Source organism: Pleurodeles waltl, chromosome 10 (assembly GCF_031143425.1).
Source record: "Pleurodeles waltl isolate 20211129_DDA chromosome 10, aPleWal1.hap1.20221129, whole genome shotgun sequence".
In the NCBI taxonomy this organism is placed as follows: Eukaryota; Metazoa; Chordata; class Amphibia; order Caudata; family Salamandridae; genus Pleurodeles; species Pleurodeles waltl.
Window position 1 is genome coordinate 341,283,520 of NC_090449.1, and position 15,949 is coordinate 341,299,468.

The following is a 15,949-nucleotide window of genomic DNA, read 5'->3' on the forward strand; positions in this document are numbered from 1 at the left end:
GCATGTGGTGCTGGAAGAGACTTATAAATAGTACTAATAATTTCGAGGATATTGCAGCTCTGGCTGTTACGTATAACCCATGTCAAAGCACCCCAAATCGACAAAGCGCTTTTTAAAATCACCCCTAGCAACCCTGCCCTATACATGGCGATCACTAATGTAATCTTGCCTGATGTGGTCACTATTGCAACACTAATAATAGTATGGTTTTCATTGAACAGAAGTAGCTCTTACTACAGAAAAAGTTGGAGAACCCTGCATGGTGCATGCAATATGTCCAGGACACAAATATTACAACTATTACTTTTACCTATAACATCTCATGCAAAGTCTAGGCGAGTAGATGTGAAGTTAAGAATAGTATATGTATACTTAACCTGCAAGGTAGTAGATGCAGATTTTTGCAGGTCGATACTGTCAACCTCAATCTACTAAATATAACCCAACTACTTCACCACTCAACAACTAAGAGAATCTATTCTGTTAAGTGAACTATAATGTTGGGATTGTTCTACCAGCCTTTTTGGAAACTGCATGCTTCAAAGAGAGCACTGATATTTGGGTGTGTTAGCTTCAATTCTGCCCAAAGACTGTAGGAAAAGAAGTGTTTTAAGTGTTTTAAGGTCCTTGTTGAGTTTGAAAAAGGTCTCCTTCATGACAGGGCAGGAGTGGGAGGGAGAGGTGCTTACCTTGTAGAACAAGCATTGGCATTGTCAAGAAGTTTGAAGCCTGCATGCCATGTCAATCGGTTGTGCACACGCCATACAAACTTCAAACCTAATAGCTTTGCCAATACTTGATGGGCCACCAACACTTGGTGAGTGCGAGCCAACATCCGAAAATATGAATGCTGTACAAACATGCACTGGCAAATCCAACAGATCTGGTGCAACACCAAAACATAAGCATGAGCAAATGCTGCGTGGGTGGTAACTGTGGTGGTATTAATGGTAGTAGCGGAGCTTGTAGTCAAGGCAGTTGAGTAGTGGTGATAGTAGTAATGTGGGTGGTAATGGTGGTAATGAAGATGGTGGTGGTAGTTGAGGTAATGGTGGTGGTTATCAAGGCGGTGCTGACGTTTATGTTTCTATTGGTGTATCATTAATCGTGTGAAATATGCACTTTAACACACTCATTTAAATATACAGACTGATATAACATGGCTGGTTTTGAAACAAACTTCCTATGACATATAGAAGAGTGCATTTTAACTATGCCACATTTCTGTGTAAATCGCCATCTTGTCCAAGATGAAACTCACCTTTGTAACTCATTCAGTGCACCCCCCATCCCTGCATATATCCTCTCCCCACATGATCCATAGAGCAAAGTCAAGCTGCAATGTATTTAGTTATTTTTCACTTGTATTATGACTTTGTTCACGATGAACTTCTAGAGTTCAGCTGTAACTTGTAACTCATTGTTTCAGCTGGTTCACTAAGACCTATTCATTCACATAAGATGTTACTGTCAATCTACTTTTGTTCTGTTCTAGTATCTCCAGATGACATTAGCGTAGAGGGTTCTGAATATTTATTCATGTAGAGGATTCGTGCTCAGGTGTCAAGGCAATAAGTTGTGATTTTTTTTATCTGCTCTGATTTGCTGATGGAAGTGATTCATTTGCCCACACCACAACGATTTTTCAGAAATGATTTACTATGCAAGATTAATATCTTGATTTTAGGGGCGAGACAAGGTTTTCAGGTAGATTTATAAGATGTTAGGGATGCTTTCCGTTTTTCAACTGACTTTGCTGCTCATTTGGACTTAGAATAATTTCCGATTTTTGCATACTCTATATATCTCTGCATTTGAGGGCCTTCATGGCAGTAACTCTGTACTGCTTTAATTTAAAAATTGTAATTTTGTAATAAAACTCTTTAACTGTTCATTGATTTAGAAGTCAATTACTGGGCTGGCCCAAATTAATTTTACTGAAAGCACTACAGTTGGAGAGGAAGGGAGCATAAACGAGCAGTCATAACACCTCTATTCTCAATCTATAACACAAAAATATGACTGCTCCAGAGAAGTCACCTTCCCAATTCCTTCATACATGAACAGCTCTTAAGGTCAATTCCTGGGCTCATATGGCCTCACTAAGGTCATTTCCATTTATGGAAGTAGAAGCTCCTACAAAACATTGTGCAAAGAGTCATCAGCAAAGAGTCCTACCTTCAATAAGGTCACAGCTTCACAGGGCACCTGTAAGTATATACAGCACAAGAAATCACACCAGTTCTGCCCTTAGTTTCATAAAAACAATCCATTTATAAGCCCAGTGTCCACACGTGAGAATGCACATTTCCACTCCAAATAGTGACACACGGGGTTCGGATTCATGCATTACCCGCTTTCCAATTTCAGAAGCCTGTAAAAACACCACTGGAGGATGTATGGGGTGTATCAAACCATAAGAGGGACAGGGAGATTTGAATGGTCCAGTGTACAGCCTCCCAAAATGTAATATAAATCAATAGAGTACATTGTTCCCCAGAAAAAATAAAGGGTAAGAACACGGGTCCTAAAAGTACTTCTAAAATTAGAAGAAAGAGCCCTCACACATCCAGTGGATTTAATGCTTCATCATAGGGCTAGCTCCTCATCAGACTGGCACTGCAATGTCTGACGGGCCCCACTAGGGGGCTCTTTGCCGGAGATCTTAATTTGAAGTGCGTGTCAAGATTTTGTAGTAGAGATAAATTTAAATCTACAGTCAGAAAAGTGCAGGAGAAAGAGGAAGTAAAAATTGGCTCGAGAACCCCAAACCAGTGTGTTCTATTAAGCATTGAGGATCTTGGTCAAAGTTAAAAACACAGGGGAGTGGGATGGAAGTAATGTTACACCACTCTACCAACACAAGGGGGCAGCAGGGACAGTTTCCCTTCAGCTGCTATATAAGGTCAACATGTTTCACACCTAAGAAGTCCCTACGGATCAAGTGGCGTTTCATCAGGACCAAAAACAAACATCTCCTAAGCTACACTACATGCCATAATTAAATTTAGGAGTCTGTAGGGCAAAAGTAACTTACATAGTACGCTACACAACTCGTAACCTAAATTGGTAAGGACCTGTGGAAAGGAAAAATACAAAACAAAGAACGTGTTTATAATACAGGACAACTATGAAAATGCACTGCACACATAATAGTGTTGTGGCACTCCATTATGACATGCTGCCATGCTAAATGTGACAAGAATCACAAGATAGAGCTGCTTATCCTCCCATACTACGGACCGGGTTCCTTGGGAAAGTGCGAGCCAGTGGCTGAAGTCATTCTATGTGAATCGCATAAGCATGGGTAATTACATTCCACAAAAGACAACAAGCAAAAGACAGGTAAGTATATAATCAACATTAAGTCATAAAAGTACTTCATAATAAATGGCATATATTGGGGAAAGCGTATGGCCATTTGGGGGAACGTATGGTTTCTCCTAAGAACTCTACTGCCTTGAAAAAATAATTTGTAATGTTAATAACGCAGTAAGGGCCAGATGTAGCAAGCAGTTATGCCCATTCTGTGTCTATGGGAAAACGTGTTTGTACATATGGCCCTAAGCAACCCAGTGATGATGTCAGGTATATAAAAGAATTAACAGAACAAAATGTCAGTGGCAGCGGTTGAATGCGTGGCTAATGATGTCCTGATGTAGCATGTCAAACCGTATCAGTCAATGCATATACTAAGAGAAATATAGCTCCACTCGACTGAAGCGGTAACAGGCATCCCTTTAGTCTTTACTGGTCAGATTGATTACAGACATACTGCCATGAAAGTATCCTAAAAAATATGGAATAGTGAGGAGGGCTAAAGTAGCATCCTAGTCTGAACACAGGGCGAGCGTCCCTAAAGTCTGACAATTATAATGTGTACTACTCACTGAACGTGGTCCGAAGCCGGAGGCCTACCCGACGCCCGCAATTCCAGAATTGTTGGGATAGATGCGGTTGTCAGGGAAAAAAGGTCAGGTCACTCGGCAGGATCCAATTGGAACAGTAGGCAAAGTGTAGGAGCACGTCGTATGGAAGTCGACCCCGCCCGTCCATAACAATAGAAAGAGGACTCCCGTGAACATCCAGAGGGGAGCCAAAGGCAAATGCCATCAAAATTAAAATAAATTCAGTGTGCTCTCAAGCCGCGCTTAAGTGGGAAGAGAGATCGAGGAGACAATGTCAACATTAATGCAACTGCTAATGTGCAGCGTGAAATCGAAGGGGCGAGGAAAACAAAAACAGGAAAAAAAGGCCTGCAAAGTGAACACTGCAAGTACATATTACATATCAACAGGGAGACTGTCAAATGAGTCATCTGTATTTGAGTTGTATTGGTGCCTCAAAATGTGACTAGGGTGTAAAATTAATCACCAGAGAGTGTAAGTAAATGCCCCATTGGTTTATTACTTCTTGGGCGGGTGTGTACCAGGATATCCTTGATATTTCTTGTCCTTCTAAAGGAGAACATTGGTCTTTCCAAAGCAAGGCACCCTGACTGTAGAATTCTTCAGTGTCTGTTGATAATCTTTTTTAGTTTGTTAGCTAATGGACTACAGGTAGTTACATAGATCAACTTCTCCTTTTTCTCTTTTTCAAAGGTCATCAACAGCTGTTCCCTGTTATTATTCAAAGCTCTCGTGTTAGCTTTCCTAATCAATCTGCAGGGATATTTTTTCTCAAGAAGTTTCCCTGAGAGTTTTTTTGCATGTGACTTGTACTTACCTACGTCTGAACAGTTCTGAACAGTTCCCGCATAAGCCAAGGGACTGCCCTGCTGGTAGGTTTTCTCTTAGGGCCTGTGGGTGGGAGCTGTCAAACCACAAGATACTATTGCGGTCTGTTGGTTTGTAAAAGACTTCTGTTTCTAAAGTACCATCCTTCTCCATTATAACTAGATCTAAAAAGGTTACTTCATTACCACCTATGGTGGCCGTGAACCGTAAAAAGGGATCTAGTGCATTCAGCCATTCCACAAAAGTCTGTGCTCCTTCACAAGAACCTCTCCTTATCAATAAGACATCATTGATGTAACATTTCCACAGGCAAATTTTTTCTCTGAACGGGTGTTGACTCATTCAGAACATTAGATGATTCGAAATCATGTACATAGAGGAAGGCTAGGCTAGGAGCAAAGGTGCACCCCGTTGAGGTCCTGTGCACCTGGAGAAACAAATCACTTTCAAATTCCAAAAAGTTTCTTCCCAATGCCAGCTACGCCAAATCCAATATATACTCTTAATGTGTAGAGGACACCTATTCCGTTTCCCTCAGGATTTTCTCTACCACCTCCAGGGTGGCCTCCTGCGGAATGTTTGTATATAAGACTCCACATCCAGACTTATCAATAACTCACTTGAAACATCAAAAGGCAAATCCATGATGAGATTCAAGACATCTTTTGTGCCCTGTAAGTGGGCATCTCTTTTACCAATGGACGGAGAAAAAAAGCCCCAAAATTGGGATAAAGGTTCTAAGAAGGAACCGATCCCTGAAACAATAGGCCTTCCTGGTGGGGGGAGTTTATTTTTGTGCATCTTAGGCAGGATGTAAATTTTAAACTGGAACAACTTAATGAATTTCATTTCTCCTAATCTTGATTCTCCGTGGGGTGCCTTAATGCAGGGACAATGCCTCAAGAAACTGAGATGCAACACAGACTCCGATCCACTGAATTGTGGGAACACTGTTTGACGTAAATTCTGAAATGTCTTGATTTGCTCCCACAGGTAACTGGACCTAATTTTGGTAGGAATGGTGGAAGTGGTTGTAAAGGTGGATCGAGTACTGACAAAAATATACAAAAAGCCCACTGCAGTAAAATATGCAAAAAAGGACTGCTTTCTGTTTACAACGCACGATGAAATAAATAACTGAATGTGTGATAAATGAGGATACTTTTGACATGTATAACAATCCTTCCATATTGAAACACAAGCATTATATAGATTGTTGAATGATGCATCAAACATCCAACGGTCAATCCTTTCTGTGTACAGGCTGGATGAGGATTGACAGATTGATAGTGCTTTCTCCAGTTCTGTCACCTTGTCCAGACACAGAAAGGATTGACAGGTGGATAGCTCCTTCTCCATTCTGTTGTGGTGGTGGTGGTGTACGGCCATCTTGAAGTGAGATGGTAGGAGTATATCACAATTTGAAAACTTTTGAAAGCAGTGGATTTTGCTAAACATACATCAACAACATTGTGAAACAAATTTTAACTGAGCTATAAAATTGAAGGAAAAAAAGATAAATCGTCGATAATAACCAGTGAATCAAAATTTGGATTGTGATCTTGTGAAGATTTTCTTGCACAATTTTTGACTGAATAATTTCCTTCTGTATTGAGATGCCTCCCAGGCTATTTCTATTAATTTATGAAAAAAACTTGCCCCGAAGAGGTAACTAGAGAAGGAAGCTTAGTGCCAGGCATAATCTCTGATACTCTAGTATTCATTTACATATTCTGACTTTCACCCATTCCTGTTTTTTTTTTTTCCTGGAAAGAGAACGTAGCAGGCTGGGACATGTAGTTCCACTTTTCCCACTATAAATATTAGCCTACAACTACCAGCTTCCTTGATGATGTTGACTCAAAACAAGACTAGTTGCAAATAGGCCTCATGAAGTTTGGCCAATTAGGTACAACCAAATATTTAGGGGCATATTTATAAGGAACTATTCCATCGGCTCCGATACGCCCGTTTCCTTTCATCACCCTGCCCCCCTAAGAAACCCCATTGTAGCACTGTATGTACAATACAGAGCACCATGGCGCACATTAGGACAATAGCGTCAGACTTTTTTTTAGCTATTGTGGCGCTTTGCTGGACTAGTGCGATATGTTTGGCACTAGTCCAGCAAAGCACAGGGAGGCCCATAGGCTAATGCACTAGTGTCACTTTAACGCCTGGCCTGAGCTGGTGTTAAAAAATTACACTAGAATGGCGCAGTGAAACCTTGTTAATTTCACTGCACCATTTTTTGGGGCCTCCCTTCGGGGGAACGCCCCCTTAAATACATTATACCTGGCGCAGGTATAATGTGGCGCAAGGTGTTACAAAGTAGCGCAATGCTTGCATTGCACCACTTTGTAAATATGGCACAGGGTGGGGGACTGCTTAGCGCCACCTAAGAGTGAAAAAAATGACGCTAAGGCAGCGCTTAGGGGCTTGTAAATGTGCCCCTTCGTTTCTAAGGGAAAGAAAGATGGAGGGAGCCTTATTGGAAGGAATTTTTTGCGGTCCATGATGTTCTGTTGTGTCAAGAATGATGTGAAAGCTCCAGAATATTAAGTCTTGGTCCTGTGAATGTAAAATAAGCCATGTACCATCACTAATATTACTTGACACCCAGCTGTATTCATCATCATTGCTGTACACTCTTCTGCACACACCATCAATGTCCCTACGCAGAGCAACCCAACTAATGTATTCCTCTATCCTCGCTTTTAACAGTGGCAGAACTTTGAAGTGATCTAGGAGAGAAAACTGATTAGAAAAATTACCCTCGGCTCAAGTGATAGTTCTGACACCGAGCTCCACACACCATCGCGGCTAAACAGTTAACATTGACTAACTGCTTCGCTGGTATACGGACTGCAGAAAGTGCCAGCCAGCGCTTTGAAGTGGCCTCGGTGCGGCATTAGCGCTAATCAAATTACCGATAACACTAGTAGCGCTGCTGTGCTCTTTCCAGCACACACCACACTGGCTGGCACACATGTAATATCATATTGTTTTACTCTCGCGAGTTCAGGGCTAATAGGGGTTGTCAGCGCTTCCGAACGATACTAGTGGCCTATAACACCTGCACCATACACCTCTCACATGGATCTAGGGCGTCATGAGGACAAACCGAAAACCTGGACTGGAAGCACTTGACTGACTTACGTTCTCGTTTGTGAGCCGTCCAACCTGCTCCTTGAGGGCGCTCAGGCCATCGCCATCCCCCCGGGTGTCCATGCGCTCGTAGGGCGGTCGCTGCTGCAGGGCTAGGATCCTGGCACGGCACTGGGTCAGCAGGCACTGCGGGAGAAGCACAGGTGGTAGCCAGGGTGAGTCGGGAGGAGGCCAGACTTCTACCTGCTCTCGCTCTGTTTACAGAAAGGCCAGGTTGCTAGGACGCGTACTTCCTCGTGTTTATGTGCGCCCGTCTGTCGTCATCGTGTTTACAGAGGGGTGCGTGCCAAAAGCTTCCCTTTACCAACAATTACACCACATGAAGGCCAAGAAGATTTCTTATGTTATGCGTGACACTTTCTGTCAGTCCTTTTGCTAATCGCACGCTAGGATTCTGAGACAATAATTACAATGTTAACAGTCGAACTACAAGTCCCAGAATGCACTGCCATGTTGTTACAAAAGCGAAGCCTGTCTTAATTTTATCACTCCTCAAATGTTTTGACTTGGTAGCTATGTACCAGTGCTCTCACAGAAAACTGACCATTTGTCGGTTTTGAGATGGGTCCAGAGACGTTCTAAGGCATGGGCAAAGTGGGCTCTGACCCAGGTCCCCAGCCTTTCAGGGGACCCCTTGATAGAGACACCGCTGTTCTGCAGAGTGTTCCCTGTCGACCCTGAATACTTTCTAAACACATTGTTTTAAATATTGTTTTCTTTTAATTTACTTCGAATGTGGATGGTGTGTGAGTCTATTACAGTCATTTTGAAGATAAATGTTATATTCATTTTCATGCAACATCCATAAAAAAGATTATTTTCGATCAAAACACGACTTCACATATGGGAAATGGGAGGGTGTCACAAAGATTATTTACAGTAATACGAGTGAGCTGCTGCAACGTTACAATATTAATTACACAGGCGACAACCTACATTTTGGCTGTAAACGGATTTAGAATTTGGACCAGTGCACTGTCAGTGATCTGGCCAAAGAGGACATGATAGAGCTGAAGCTTAATCATAAATTCAACGCTGTTCTGAACAGAGGCCCCCAAAAATACATTTGGCGAAGGAACCCCAAAATCCTTAAAATGTCCCTGGATGGGTCGGATGCTGAACACCTTAAAAGACACATCAAGTTAACCTGAGGTGCGAATGTGAATTAGGGGCGCAATAGCCATTGGGCTGAAAGAGCTTCAGACCAATCCCCGCCAATCATGCTCTCTAGCCCGTACCGCAGCTCTGTGGGTGTCTGCCCAGAGAAAACCTGGGCGAAGTACGACTGGAGAAGAGAGCTTCAGAACAAACACTTTCTTTTCTACAGACACATTCAGCTTATCTTACTGCTACGGTGTCCTCATTTGGATCAGGGAGGACCTGGCCTGGCAGTTCGGGCTGGACTGTTCCCACAGGGAGCAGGGTCAAGACTCGTTTGCATATGGCTGGATCCAAAAACTGATGGATTATACCCAGATCTGTGACTGGGGGGGGGGGGGAGGAGTGAATGTTTGATTTGTTCCGCATTCTGTCCATCATCTTTCTTTTTACATTTGTCGCCCTAAGTGGGAAGGGTATTCCCAGACGTGGGTCCTGTGCTCGCTATGCCACCAGATTCAAACTAACCTGGCTAATGAGGGGTGATACCCCAAAACCGGTTACAGGATGCTTATTTCTGCTCCAGGAAGGAGCTGGACCTGGCAGTGCAGGTTGGATTGCGCCAATGGAGAGCAGGGTTCAAACTGGAATGGCATGACAAGCAAAAACACTGATGGATTATACCCAGATATGTTACTGGGGGTGAATGTTCGATTTGTTCTGGATTCTGTCAATCATCTGTTCATTTTGCATTCAAAACCAACTTTATAGCACATTTAATCCATTAATTTTGCTCCCTTCATCAAAAGTCTTCCTTTCACTGTGTCACTGGGCAGTGCTGGCTACAGAGGGTGGCTACCAATCTCCAAAGAAATATTTTGGCCACCAGATTACACAGGTACCTGTTATGTCTCTTCTGTATGTACTTAACCTAAAACCATTGTGTATATGCAAACAGATAAACCTCTGAAGACAAATGATTTAGATGATACCCACGTATAATAAATCAATACAAAACTTATTTGCATTTGGTCTACTCACTAGACCGCATGTGGAATATGGCCTTATGGGTAAATTAAAACATCAACAGACCATGGGTGTTCACGGGAGTTGTGAAATCAAATGTTTTTTTTTAGTTTTTTTTTTTAGATCTTTTACATCAACTTAGGAAGGCGATGTGGTCTAGTGGCTAAGCTGTCAATTTGAAGACCTTGGTTTGAATCCAGCTTGGCACAGATTGAAGATGAACAGTTATGTGAAATCACTTAATCACAATGTGCCTAAAATTTAAATGTGTGGGATATTAGTGTAAGTATCTGTATAAAAACATCTCAGCTACTACTTGTTGAATACAATTGTGCATCATTTTACATCACCTCCCATTTTGTGCAACACACAGTTGCTCTCGGGTAGGTCCATGCTATAGAAATACCAACACATGCATGCATTTACATTGTGAACAGGTGTCCAGCTTATTATTCTCAGTGGATAACCCTTCCTTTTGGGCTGTTGGTAAGCTGCCCTCATTTTGTGGCAGACAGATAAAAGCTCCCCACAATTTTCTTAATCCCGGTTTATTCTTCAACTCTTATGTCTACTTCTTAATTTCTGTGGAAGTACCATCTTGGGCACACTGGAAAATGTCCTCCAATGCATCTTCTTGTTCCCTGGAAGCATGTTATGCAGTTCATGCTACTTTTAATCAGAAAAGACACTTTTCGAGTAAGCCTTCAGTGCTTTCTTTTCTGTTAATCAGACATGCACAATACTCGCTTGGTACCAACCATCTTGCAGACATCCGATGCCTGCTACTCGCTTGGTACCAACCATCTTGCAGACATCCGATGCGTGCAGATTTGGTGGACAGTCCTTGAGCTCCAGCAGTGGTAGGTTTTTCCATGGAATACATTGGCAAAGACCAAAGAACTGCCTTTACTGTGCTAAAGCATCAAAGAACAGGCATGCACATACGCCTTACAGATACATTTGCACATTTAACCCAGCCTATAGTTCTTCCAAACATGTATTCTAAAAGTGTCTCAGCCCTCAGTTTGCAAAATGGAAGCTCTATCACCACTGTTTAGTACTAGCCCCTCCTCCCCCCAAAGATTGGGTCTAGTTGCACTTCTGATCCTAATGCCACAGCCGACTAACTTTTCAAAAGAACCGGCCCATCTGGAAAGTCACCAGATTTCCACATTGGCCTGTCCGCCCACTGTCGGTAACCGAACACTCTGGACATACCTGCATTGGATTTAAACTATCTGCAACAGGGAAAAGAAATACAGTGGCACAGAACAATACATTTTGTTGCAAATAACTATTTATAGTTATAAAGGTTAGGCAATCCTAACATCGTGTGTCATGGTGGGCAGGGATCCTAAGGAACAGCACCTTCCCAGAATCCCACCTTTCAAAAAACTCTGGCCCTCATTACGAGTCTGGCGGTCTCAAGACCGCCACACTCCTGATGGCGGTGAGACCGCTGAGGATAGGGCAGTCCAACTGCGCCATTATGATCGTGGTGGAGCCGCCACAGTCAAACTGCCAACACGACCAGGGGATTACGAGTCCCCATCTGCCAGCCTTTCCAAGGTGGTAAACACCGCCATGGAAAGGCTGGCGGAATGGGGGTGTCGGAGGCCCCTGCACTGCCCATGTACTTGGCATGGGCAGTGCAGGGGCCCCCATGCACAGCACCATCGCGCATTTCACTACCCGAATTACGGGCAGTGAAATGCACAGTGGGTGCTGTTGCACCCGACGCACCACAACATTGCTGACGGCTCAATTATGAGCTGGCATCAAGGCTGTGATGAGTGTTCTGCTGAGCCAGCGGGTGAAAACGCTGTTTTCGCCCGCTGGCCCCACGAAAACACTCCTAATATGGCGGGCAAAAGACCTCCAGGACTGGCGATCTTTTGCCTGCAGTGGCTTCAGCGGTCCTAGAAAAGGACCGCCGAAGTCGTAATGAGGCCCTCTGTCTTTACATAAATACTCAGAATCAGCAGAGTAGCTAAATGGGGGGAAGGGTACAGCAGGGAAGGAGATCTGCAAGAGAAACAATTGTAACAATAAACATACATAGAAAAAAAAATGAATAAAGAGTTAATTGACACTTCCAACAAGAAATAAACATTAAGCTCTGGTCAGCAAAAAGACTGCATTTATGGTAATTCCCAAGTAGTTCACTCAAATCCCCCAGCATCATAAGTATTCAAAAAGAAGAAAAAGTATAAATTCCCTTCAAAGACTTAGAGCAACTTCCCTCAAACATTGAGGGGAACTAGACCCTGGAAGTACACTGCCCAACATAAAAGACTAATGAGTCCAAAGGTCCATTAAGACAAAGAGTCCGACAAGGCTGCCAACGCTGGTCAAGAAATAGTGCCAAAATAAAAGGGCAAATAACACTTCTCACTCCACCACGTAGGAGCGGTACCATAAAAATGAAGACAAGGAAAACTCCTTCGGACATGGTTATCTTATTGCGGATAAGTCGTAAAGAGTTCCAACAAAGACATACGCGCTAACTGTATGGGGCAAACTGCCCCCTGGAACCCCTGTAAAAAAGAAAAGGTGATAGCCAACAAAAAAATGAGAGGTGCTTTTAATGCGCAGTAGCTGCTCAAATAAATATACAATATTACGGCCGACCCGCATTACAGTAGAGGTAGAAAGAACACTGTTAACACACGATGGACCGCCAAAATGATCATACACAGGCTGGCCCCAGGACGAAAACCACCTGCGGGACGGCCAGAAACTCAGATTTGACAGCACGCTGGAGTCACTTCACACAAGCGGAAAACTGCGGCAAATCCTCCGGACACTGGAGCGTTCATTCCTGGTGAGGCTTACATAGGCGAGACTCCAGCTGACCCCCGGCAGCGAATGTAGTCGCGGCTCCAGCCGACACCAGGCAGGGAATGTAGTCGCGGCTCCAGCTGACACCAACCAGCCACAAGAGAACCGGACCATAGAATAGCGGACACAGGCGGTTTTGCGACTCAGACCTTTAATGCCTTGTGAACCAATCTAAACAAGGCCCTTATCTATCACAACGTCCCTATGGTTACTCCTGGAAATACAGCAGCCATCTTTAGGAGGTCTTTAAAGCCTTATGTCTTCCAACAAGTCCACTATTTACGACCTCCTACCACATGTGTTTTTCCACATATTGGTATGCCCGTTTTATCCTGACTCGGAAAAGAGGTAGTATCTTACGCGGTATGGGCTGTCAGGACACGATTCGTGACATTGTGCCACCACTTTGTCCTGCACAGGAATCTTGTTCTTACAATGTGTGTTTGCATCCATATATATTTTGTTGAATATATGAAAAGAAATCAAATATAATCCTATACCAGCCTCACACTGCAATGGATTGCATCACTTCGTCTGTGCTGGTGGTTGGAGGTGGTGAGCAAAGTTTTGGTGCCAGGACTTATTTTTGCTCACAGCTGACAGTCTGCCTGCTCTATGGAGAGTCATATGGATCGTCATGTTTCCACCTGCAGTGCCCTTGCTGGCTCAACTGGTAGAAACATTACACTGATGGCCCAGTGGTCTTGCAGGCTTCAGTGTAAGTGCATCAGAAGTATTTTGTTTTCTGTTTGATACTGCCAGGAAACAAGGCAGGTCCTGAACAGAAAAATAGAAAATATAAACCCATACAACCCGGTGGAAAACTCCAAAAGAGTCAGGGTCGTTAACTGTGAGTATGTTTTTCCAAAATAAACTCCTGTTTTTGAAAAATAAATATGTTTGATGAGAGGTTGCATGTAATACGGCGCTGTTCCGCAAACTTACAGCAATGCCTTCAGGTTAGCTGCAGGGGCGATGGCTACTATGAAGACTTAGAGATCTCTGTCCAGTAATGACTGCCTCCGCCCTGGTGGTTGTCAGGATGCCCACCAAACTCTAATTCTGCCACTTTGGGCCTTATGAGCTTTAAGCAGACCTGGCCCACTGTCAAAAATGTGGTGGATGTTTAGCCAACCATATTACAAGTGCATTATAGTCAAAGGCACTCTAAATACCACGGACGGGGCATCCGCCATGCGATGAAGTATCATGTCCACCCGCCAGACTATAAAAAACACAATTTTGAGACATGTTTCAGCCATTTTGTAGATACATGATTTTCAAGCAAATCAAACTTAACACAGGTCACTTTCTCCTCACTTATAAATGAATAGATTAAGACTTGGAGCAAGCTTATGCTGGCTTGGGTCCAGCAGTTGGTCCTGGGTAACAGAACCAAGATGTGGGTGTGATGGTGTCCAGGGCATAACAAACTCTGAGAATGGGACTGAGATCTAAATGGAACTCTGATTGGAGCAGCAAAGGGCCTGTGAATGTAGCTGGAAGGCAGATAGACGTCTAGTACTGCAGGAGATGGACGGCACTGTAAGTATATCAGTAGGTGCTCTGTGAATAGGTCTGGAACAGGATGGACTGAGAGAGACGGCTCAAAGACGTGGAATGGATGAGAAGGTGGTCTGTGACTGAAACTGCAAAGAAGGTGGAAGTAGGGATTCTGTGGGGTCCCAGCTGTGTGGCTTGGTACAACAGGATTGAGGTAGAAGAATGGAGGGAGGACCACAGGGACTTCAGCATTCCTACGATGAAACAGTTTAGAGGAAATGGCAGAGGCCCCAAATGCATGTCACTCGAACATTGTTGTCTCCATCTCTTGATACTGAGAATCATTCCATAATGTTGGAGTGCTACTGTGAGAAATACTCCCAGCCTTAAATGTACCTGTGACCATTCCAATCCTGGGAAGTGCAGACAAGGATGCTAGGACTGAGACCTACCTTCACATAGTAGTCGTTGAGAACCGGGAAATTCTTGACTTGGGCCAGGGCAGTGCAGGTTTTGAGTATGGCGGCTAGACGCCGGGGATCAGGGTCAGGAGGCAGGCAGCAGATAACCCTTGTCTTACAGTTCCCACCAAGGACATCCTCCAGTAACTGGGTCAGTGTGGAGTCACTGGGAAGGGAGACAAAACCAATGAGAGTCAGGAGGGAGGATCCTGAACACAACCCAGAAGTGAAACTTGCAAAGTATCATCTGAGTGACATAAGAGCTCACTCCTGAGATCAGCTTGTAGTCTACAGGTCACTTTTTTGAATCCCAGCAGGGCAGAGGCAGACTTTCATCATTCCAAGTTCGATAAACTGAGACTGAGTCCCAATTAAATTAGAAGATCATAAACCCTGTTATTTAAAGTGCTGCAAATAGAAAAACTGTGGTATCAAAAACACCAAATAAATAACACCATTATTATGAACTTATAGCTTTATGAGTCGTATGTCCCTTTGTGAATCGAGCCCAACGTTTATGAGTGTGGAGATTCCACCTTTAGTGTGGAGATTCTGCCACAAGTGCAGGGAGATTGCGCAGAAGATGCTCTTACCTTAGGAGATAAATTACAATGAAATTCCAAAAACGTGCACCGTTAGAATAAATAAAGGGCCAGAGTGCACTACTTCAGCATGTGCTGAAATCATACCACCATGGCTAGCCCATGCCCTGTCCCATTAAGAACTACTGCAGCTATTTCCTTACTGTTACACCCTAAAGTTGGCAGCTGCAAAAAGGTTTGTTCTTACTGATGTAACCATAAGTGAACATGGATGGTACTCCATTATGGGCATCCTTTAGAGAGACAGCTTTATGATAAGATAAGTGCATGTCTCATGCTGTCTGTGCCTATGGTTCACCCAAAAGAGGTTGGTCAGCACTCTAAGTAGTAGCATTCGTGCGTGCCTCCTTGTTAGGCCTCAGAGTTTTACAGTGTAATGACAGCCTCAACACATTCGAGAGCCATCCCTTCTGACCACCATAAATTCAGCAATAGATCACCCACTGCTATTCAACCTGGGTGATACACTGCAAAAGCCTCTGCTACCAGAGCAGTCTAGCAAGTTAAGTGTTCA

At 43.6% G+C, this 15,949-nt stretch overlaps 1 protein-coding gene across 1 annotated transcript in view; it reads right to left on the bottom strand.

Annotated features, from left to right (window-relative positions):
• CCDC78 (coiled-coil domain containing 78) overlaps window positions 1-15,949 on the bottom strand; it is a 174,896-nt gene that overhangs the window by 107,291 nt on the left and 51,656 nt on the right. Inside the window, exons 2-3 of the mRNA XM_069210558.1 lie at window positions 14,825-14,999; window positions 7,896-8,030 (exon numbers count right to left, since the gene is read on the bottom strand). Coding sequence (XP_069066659.1) covers window positions 7,896-8,030; window positions 14,825-14,999 — 310 coding nt within the window. The remainder of the gene's footprint in view (window positions 1-7,895; window positions 8,031-14,824; window positions 15,000-15,949) is intronic.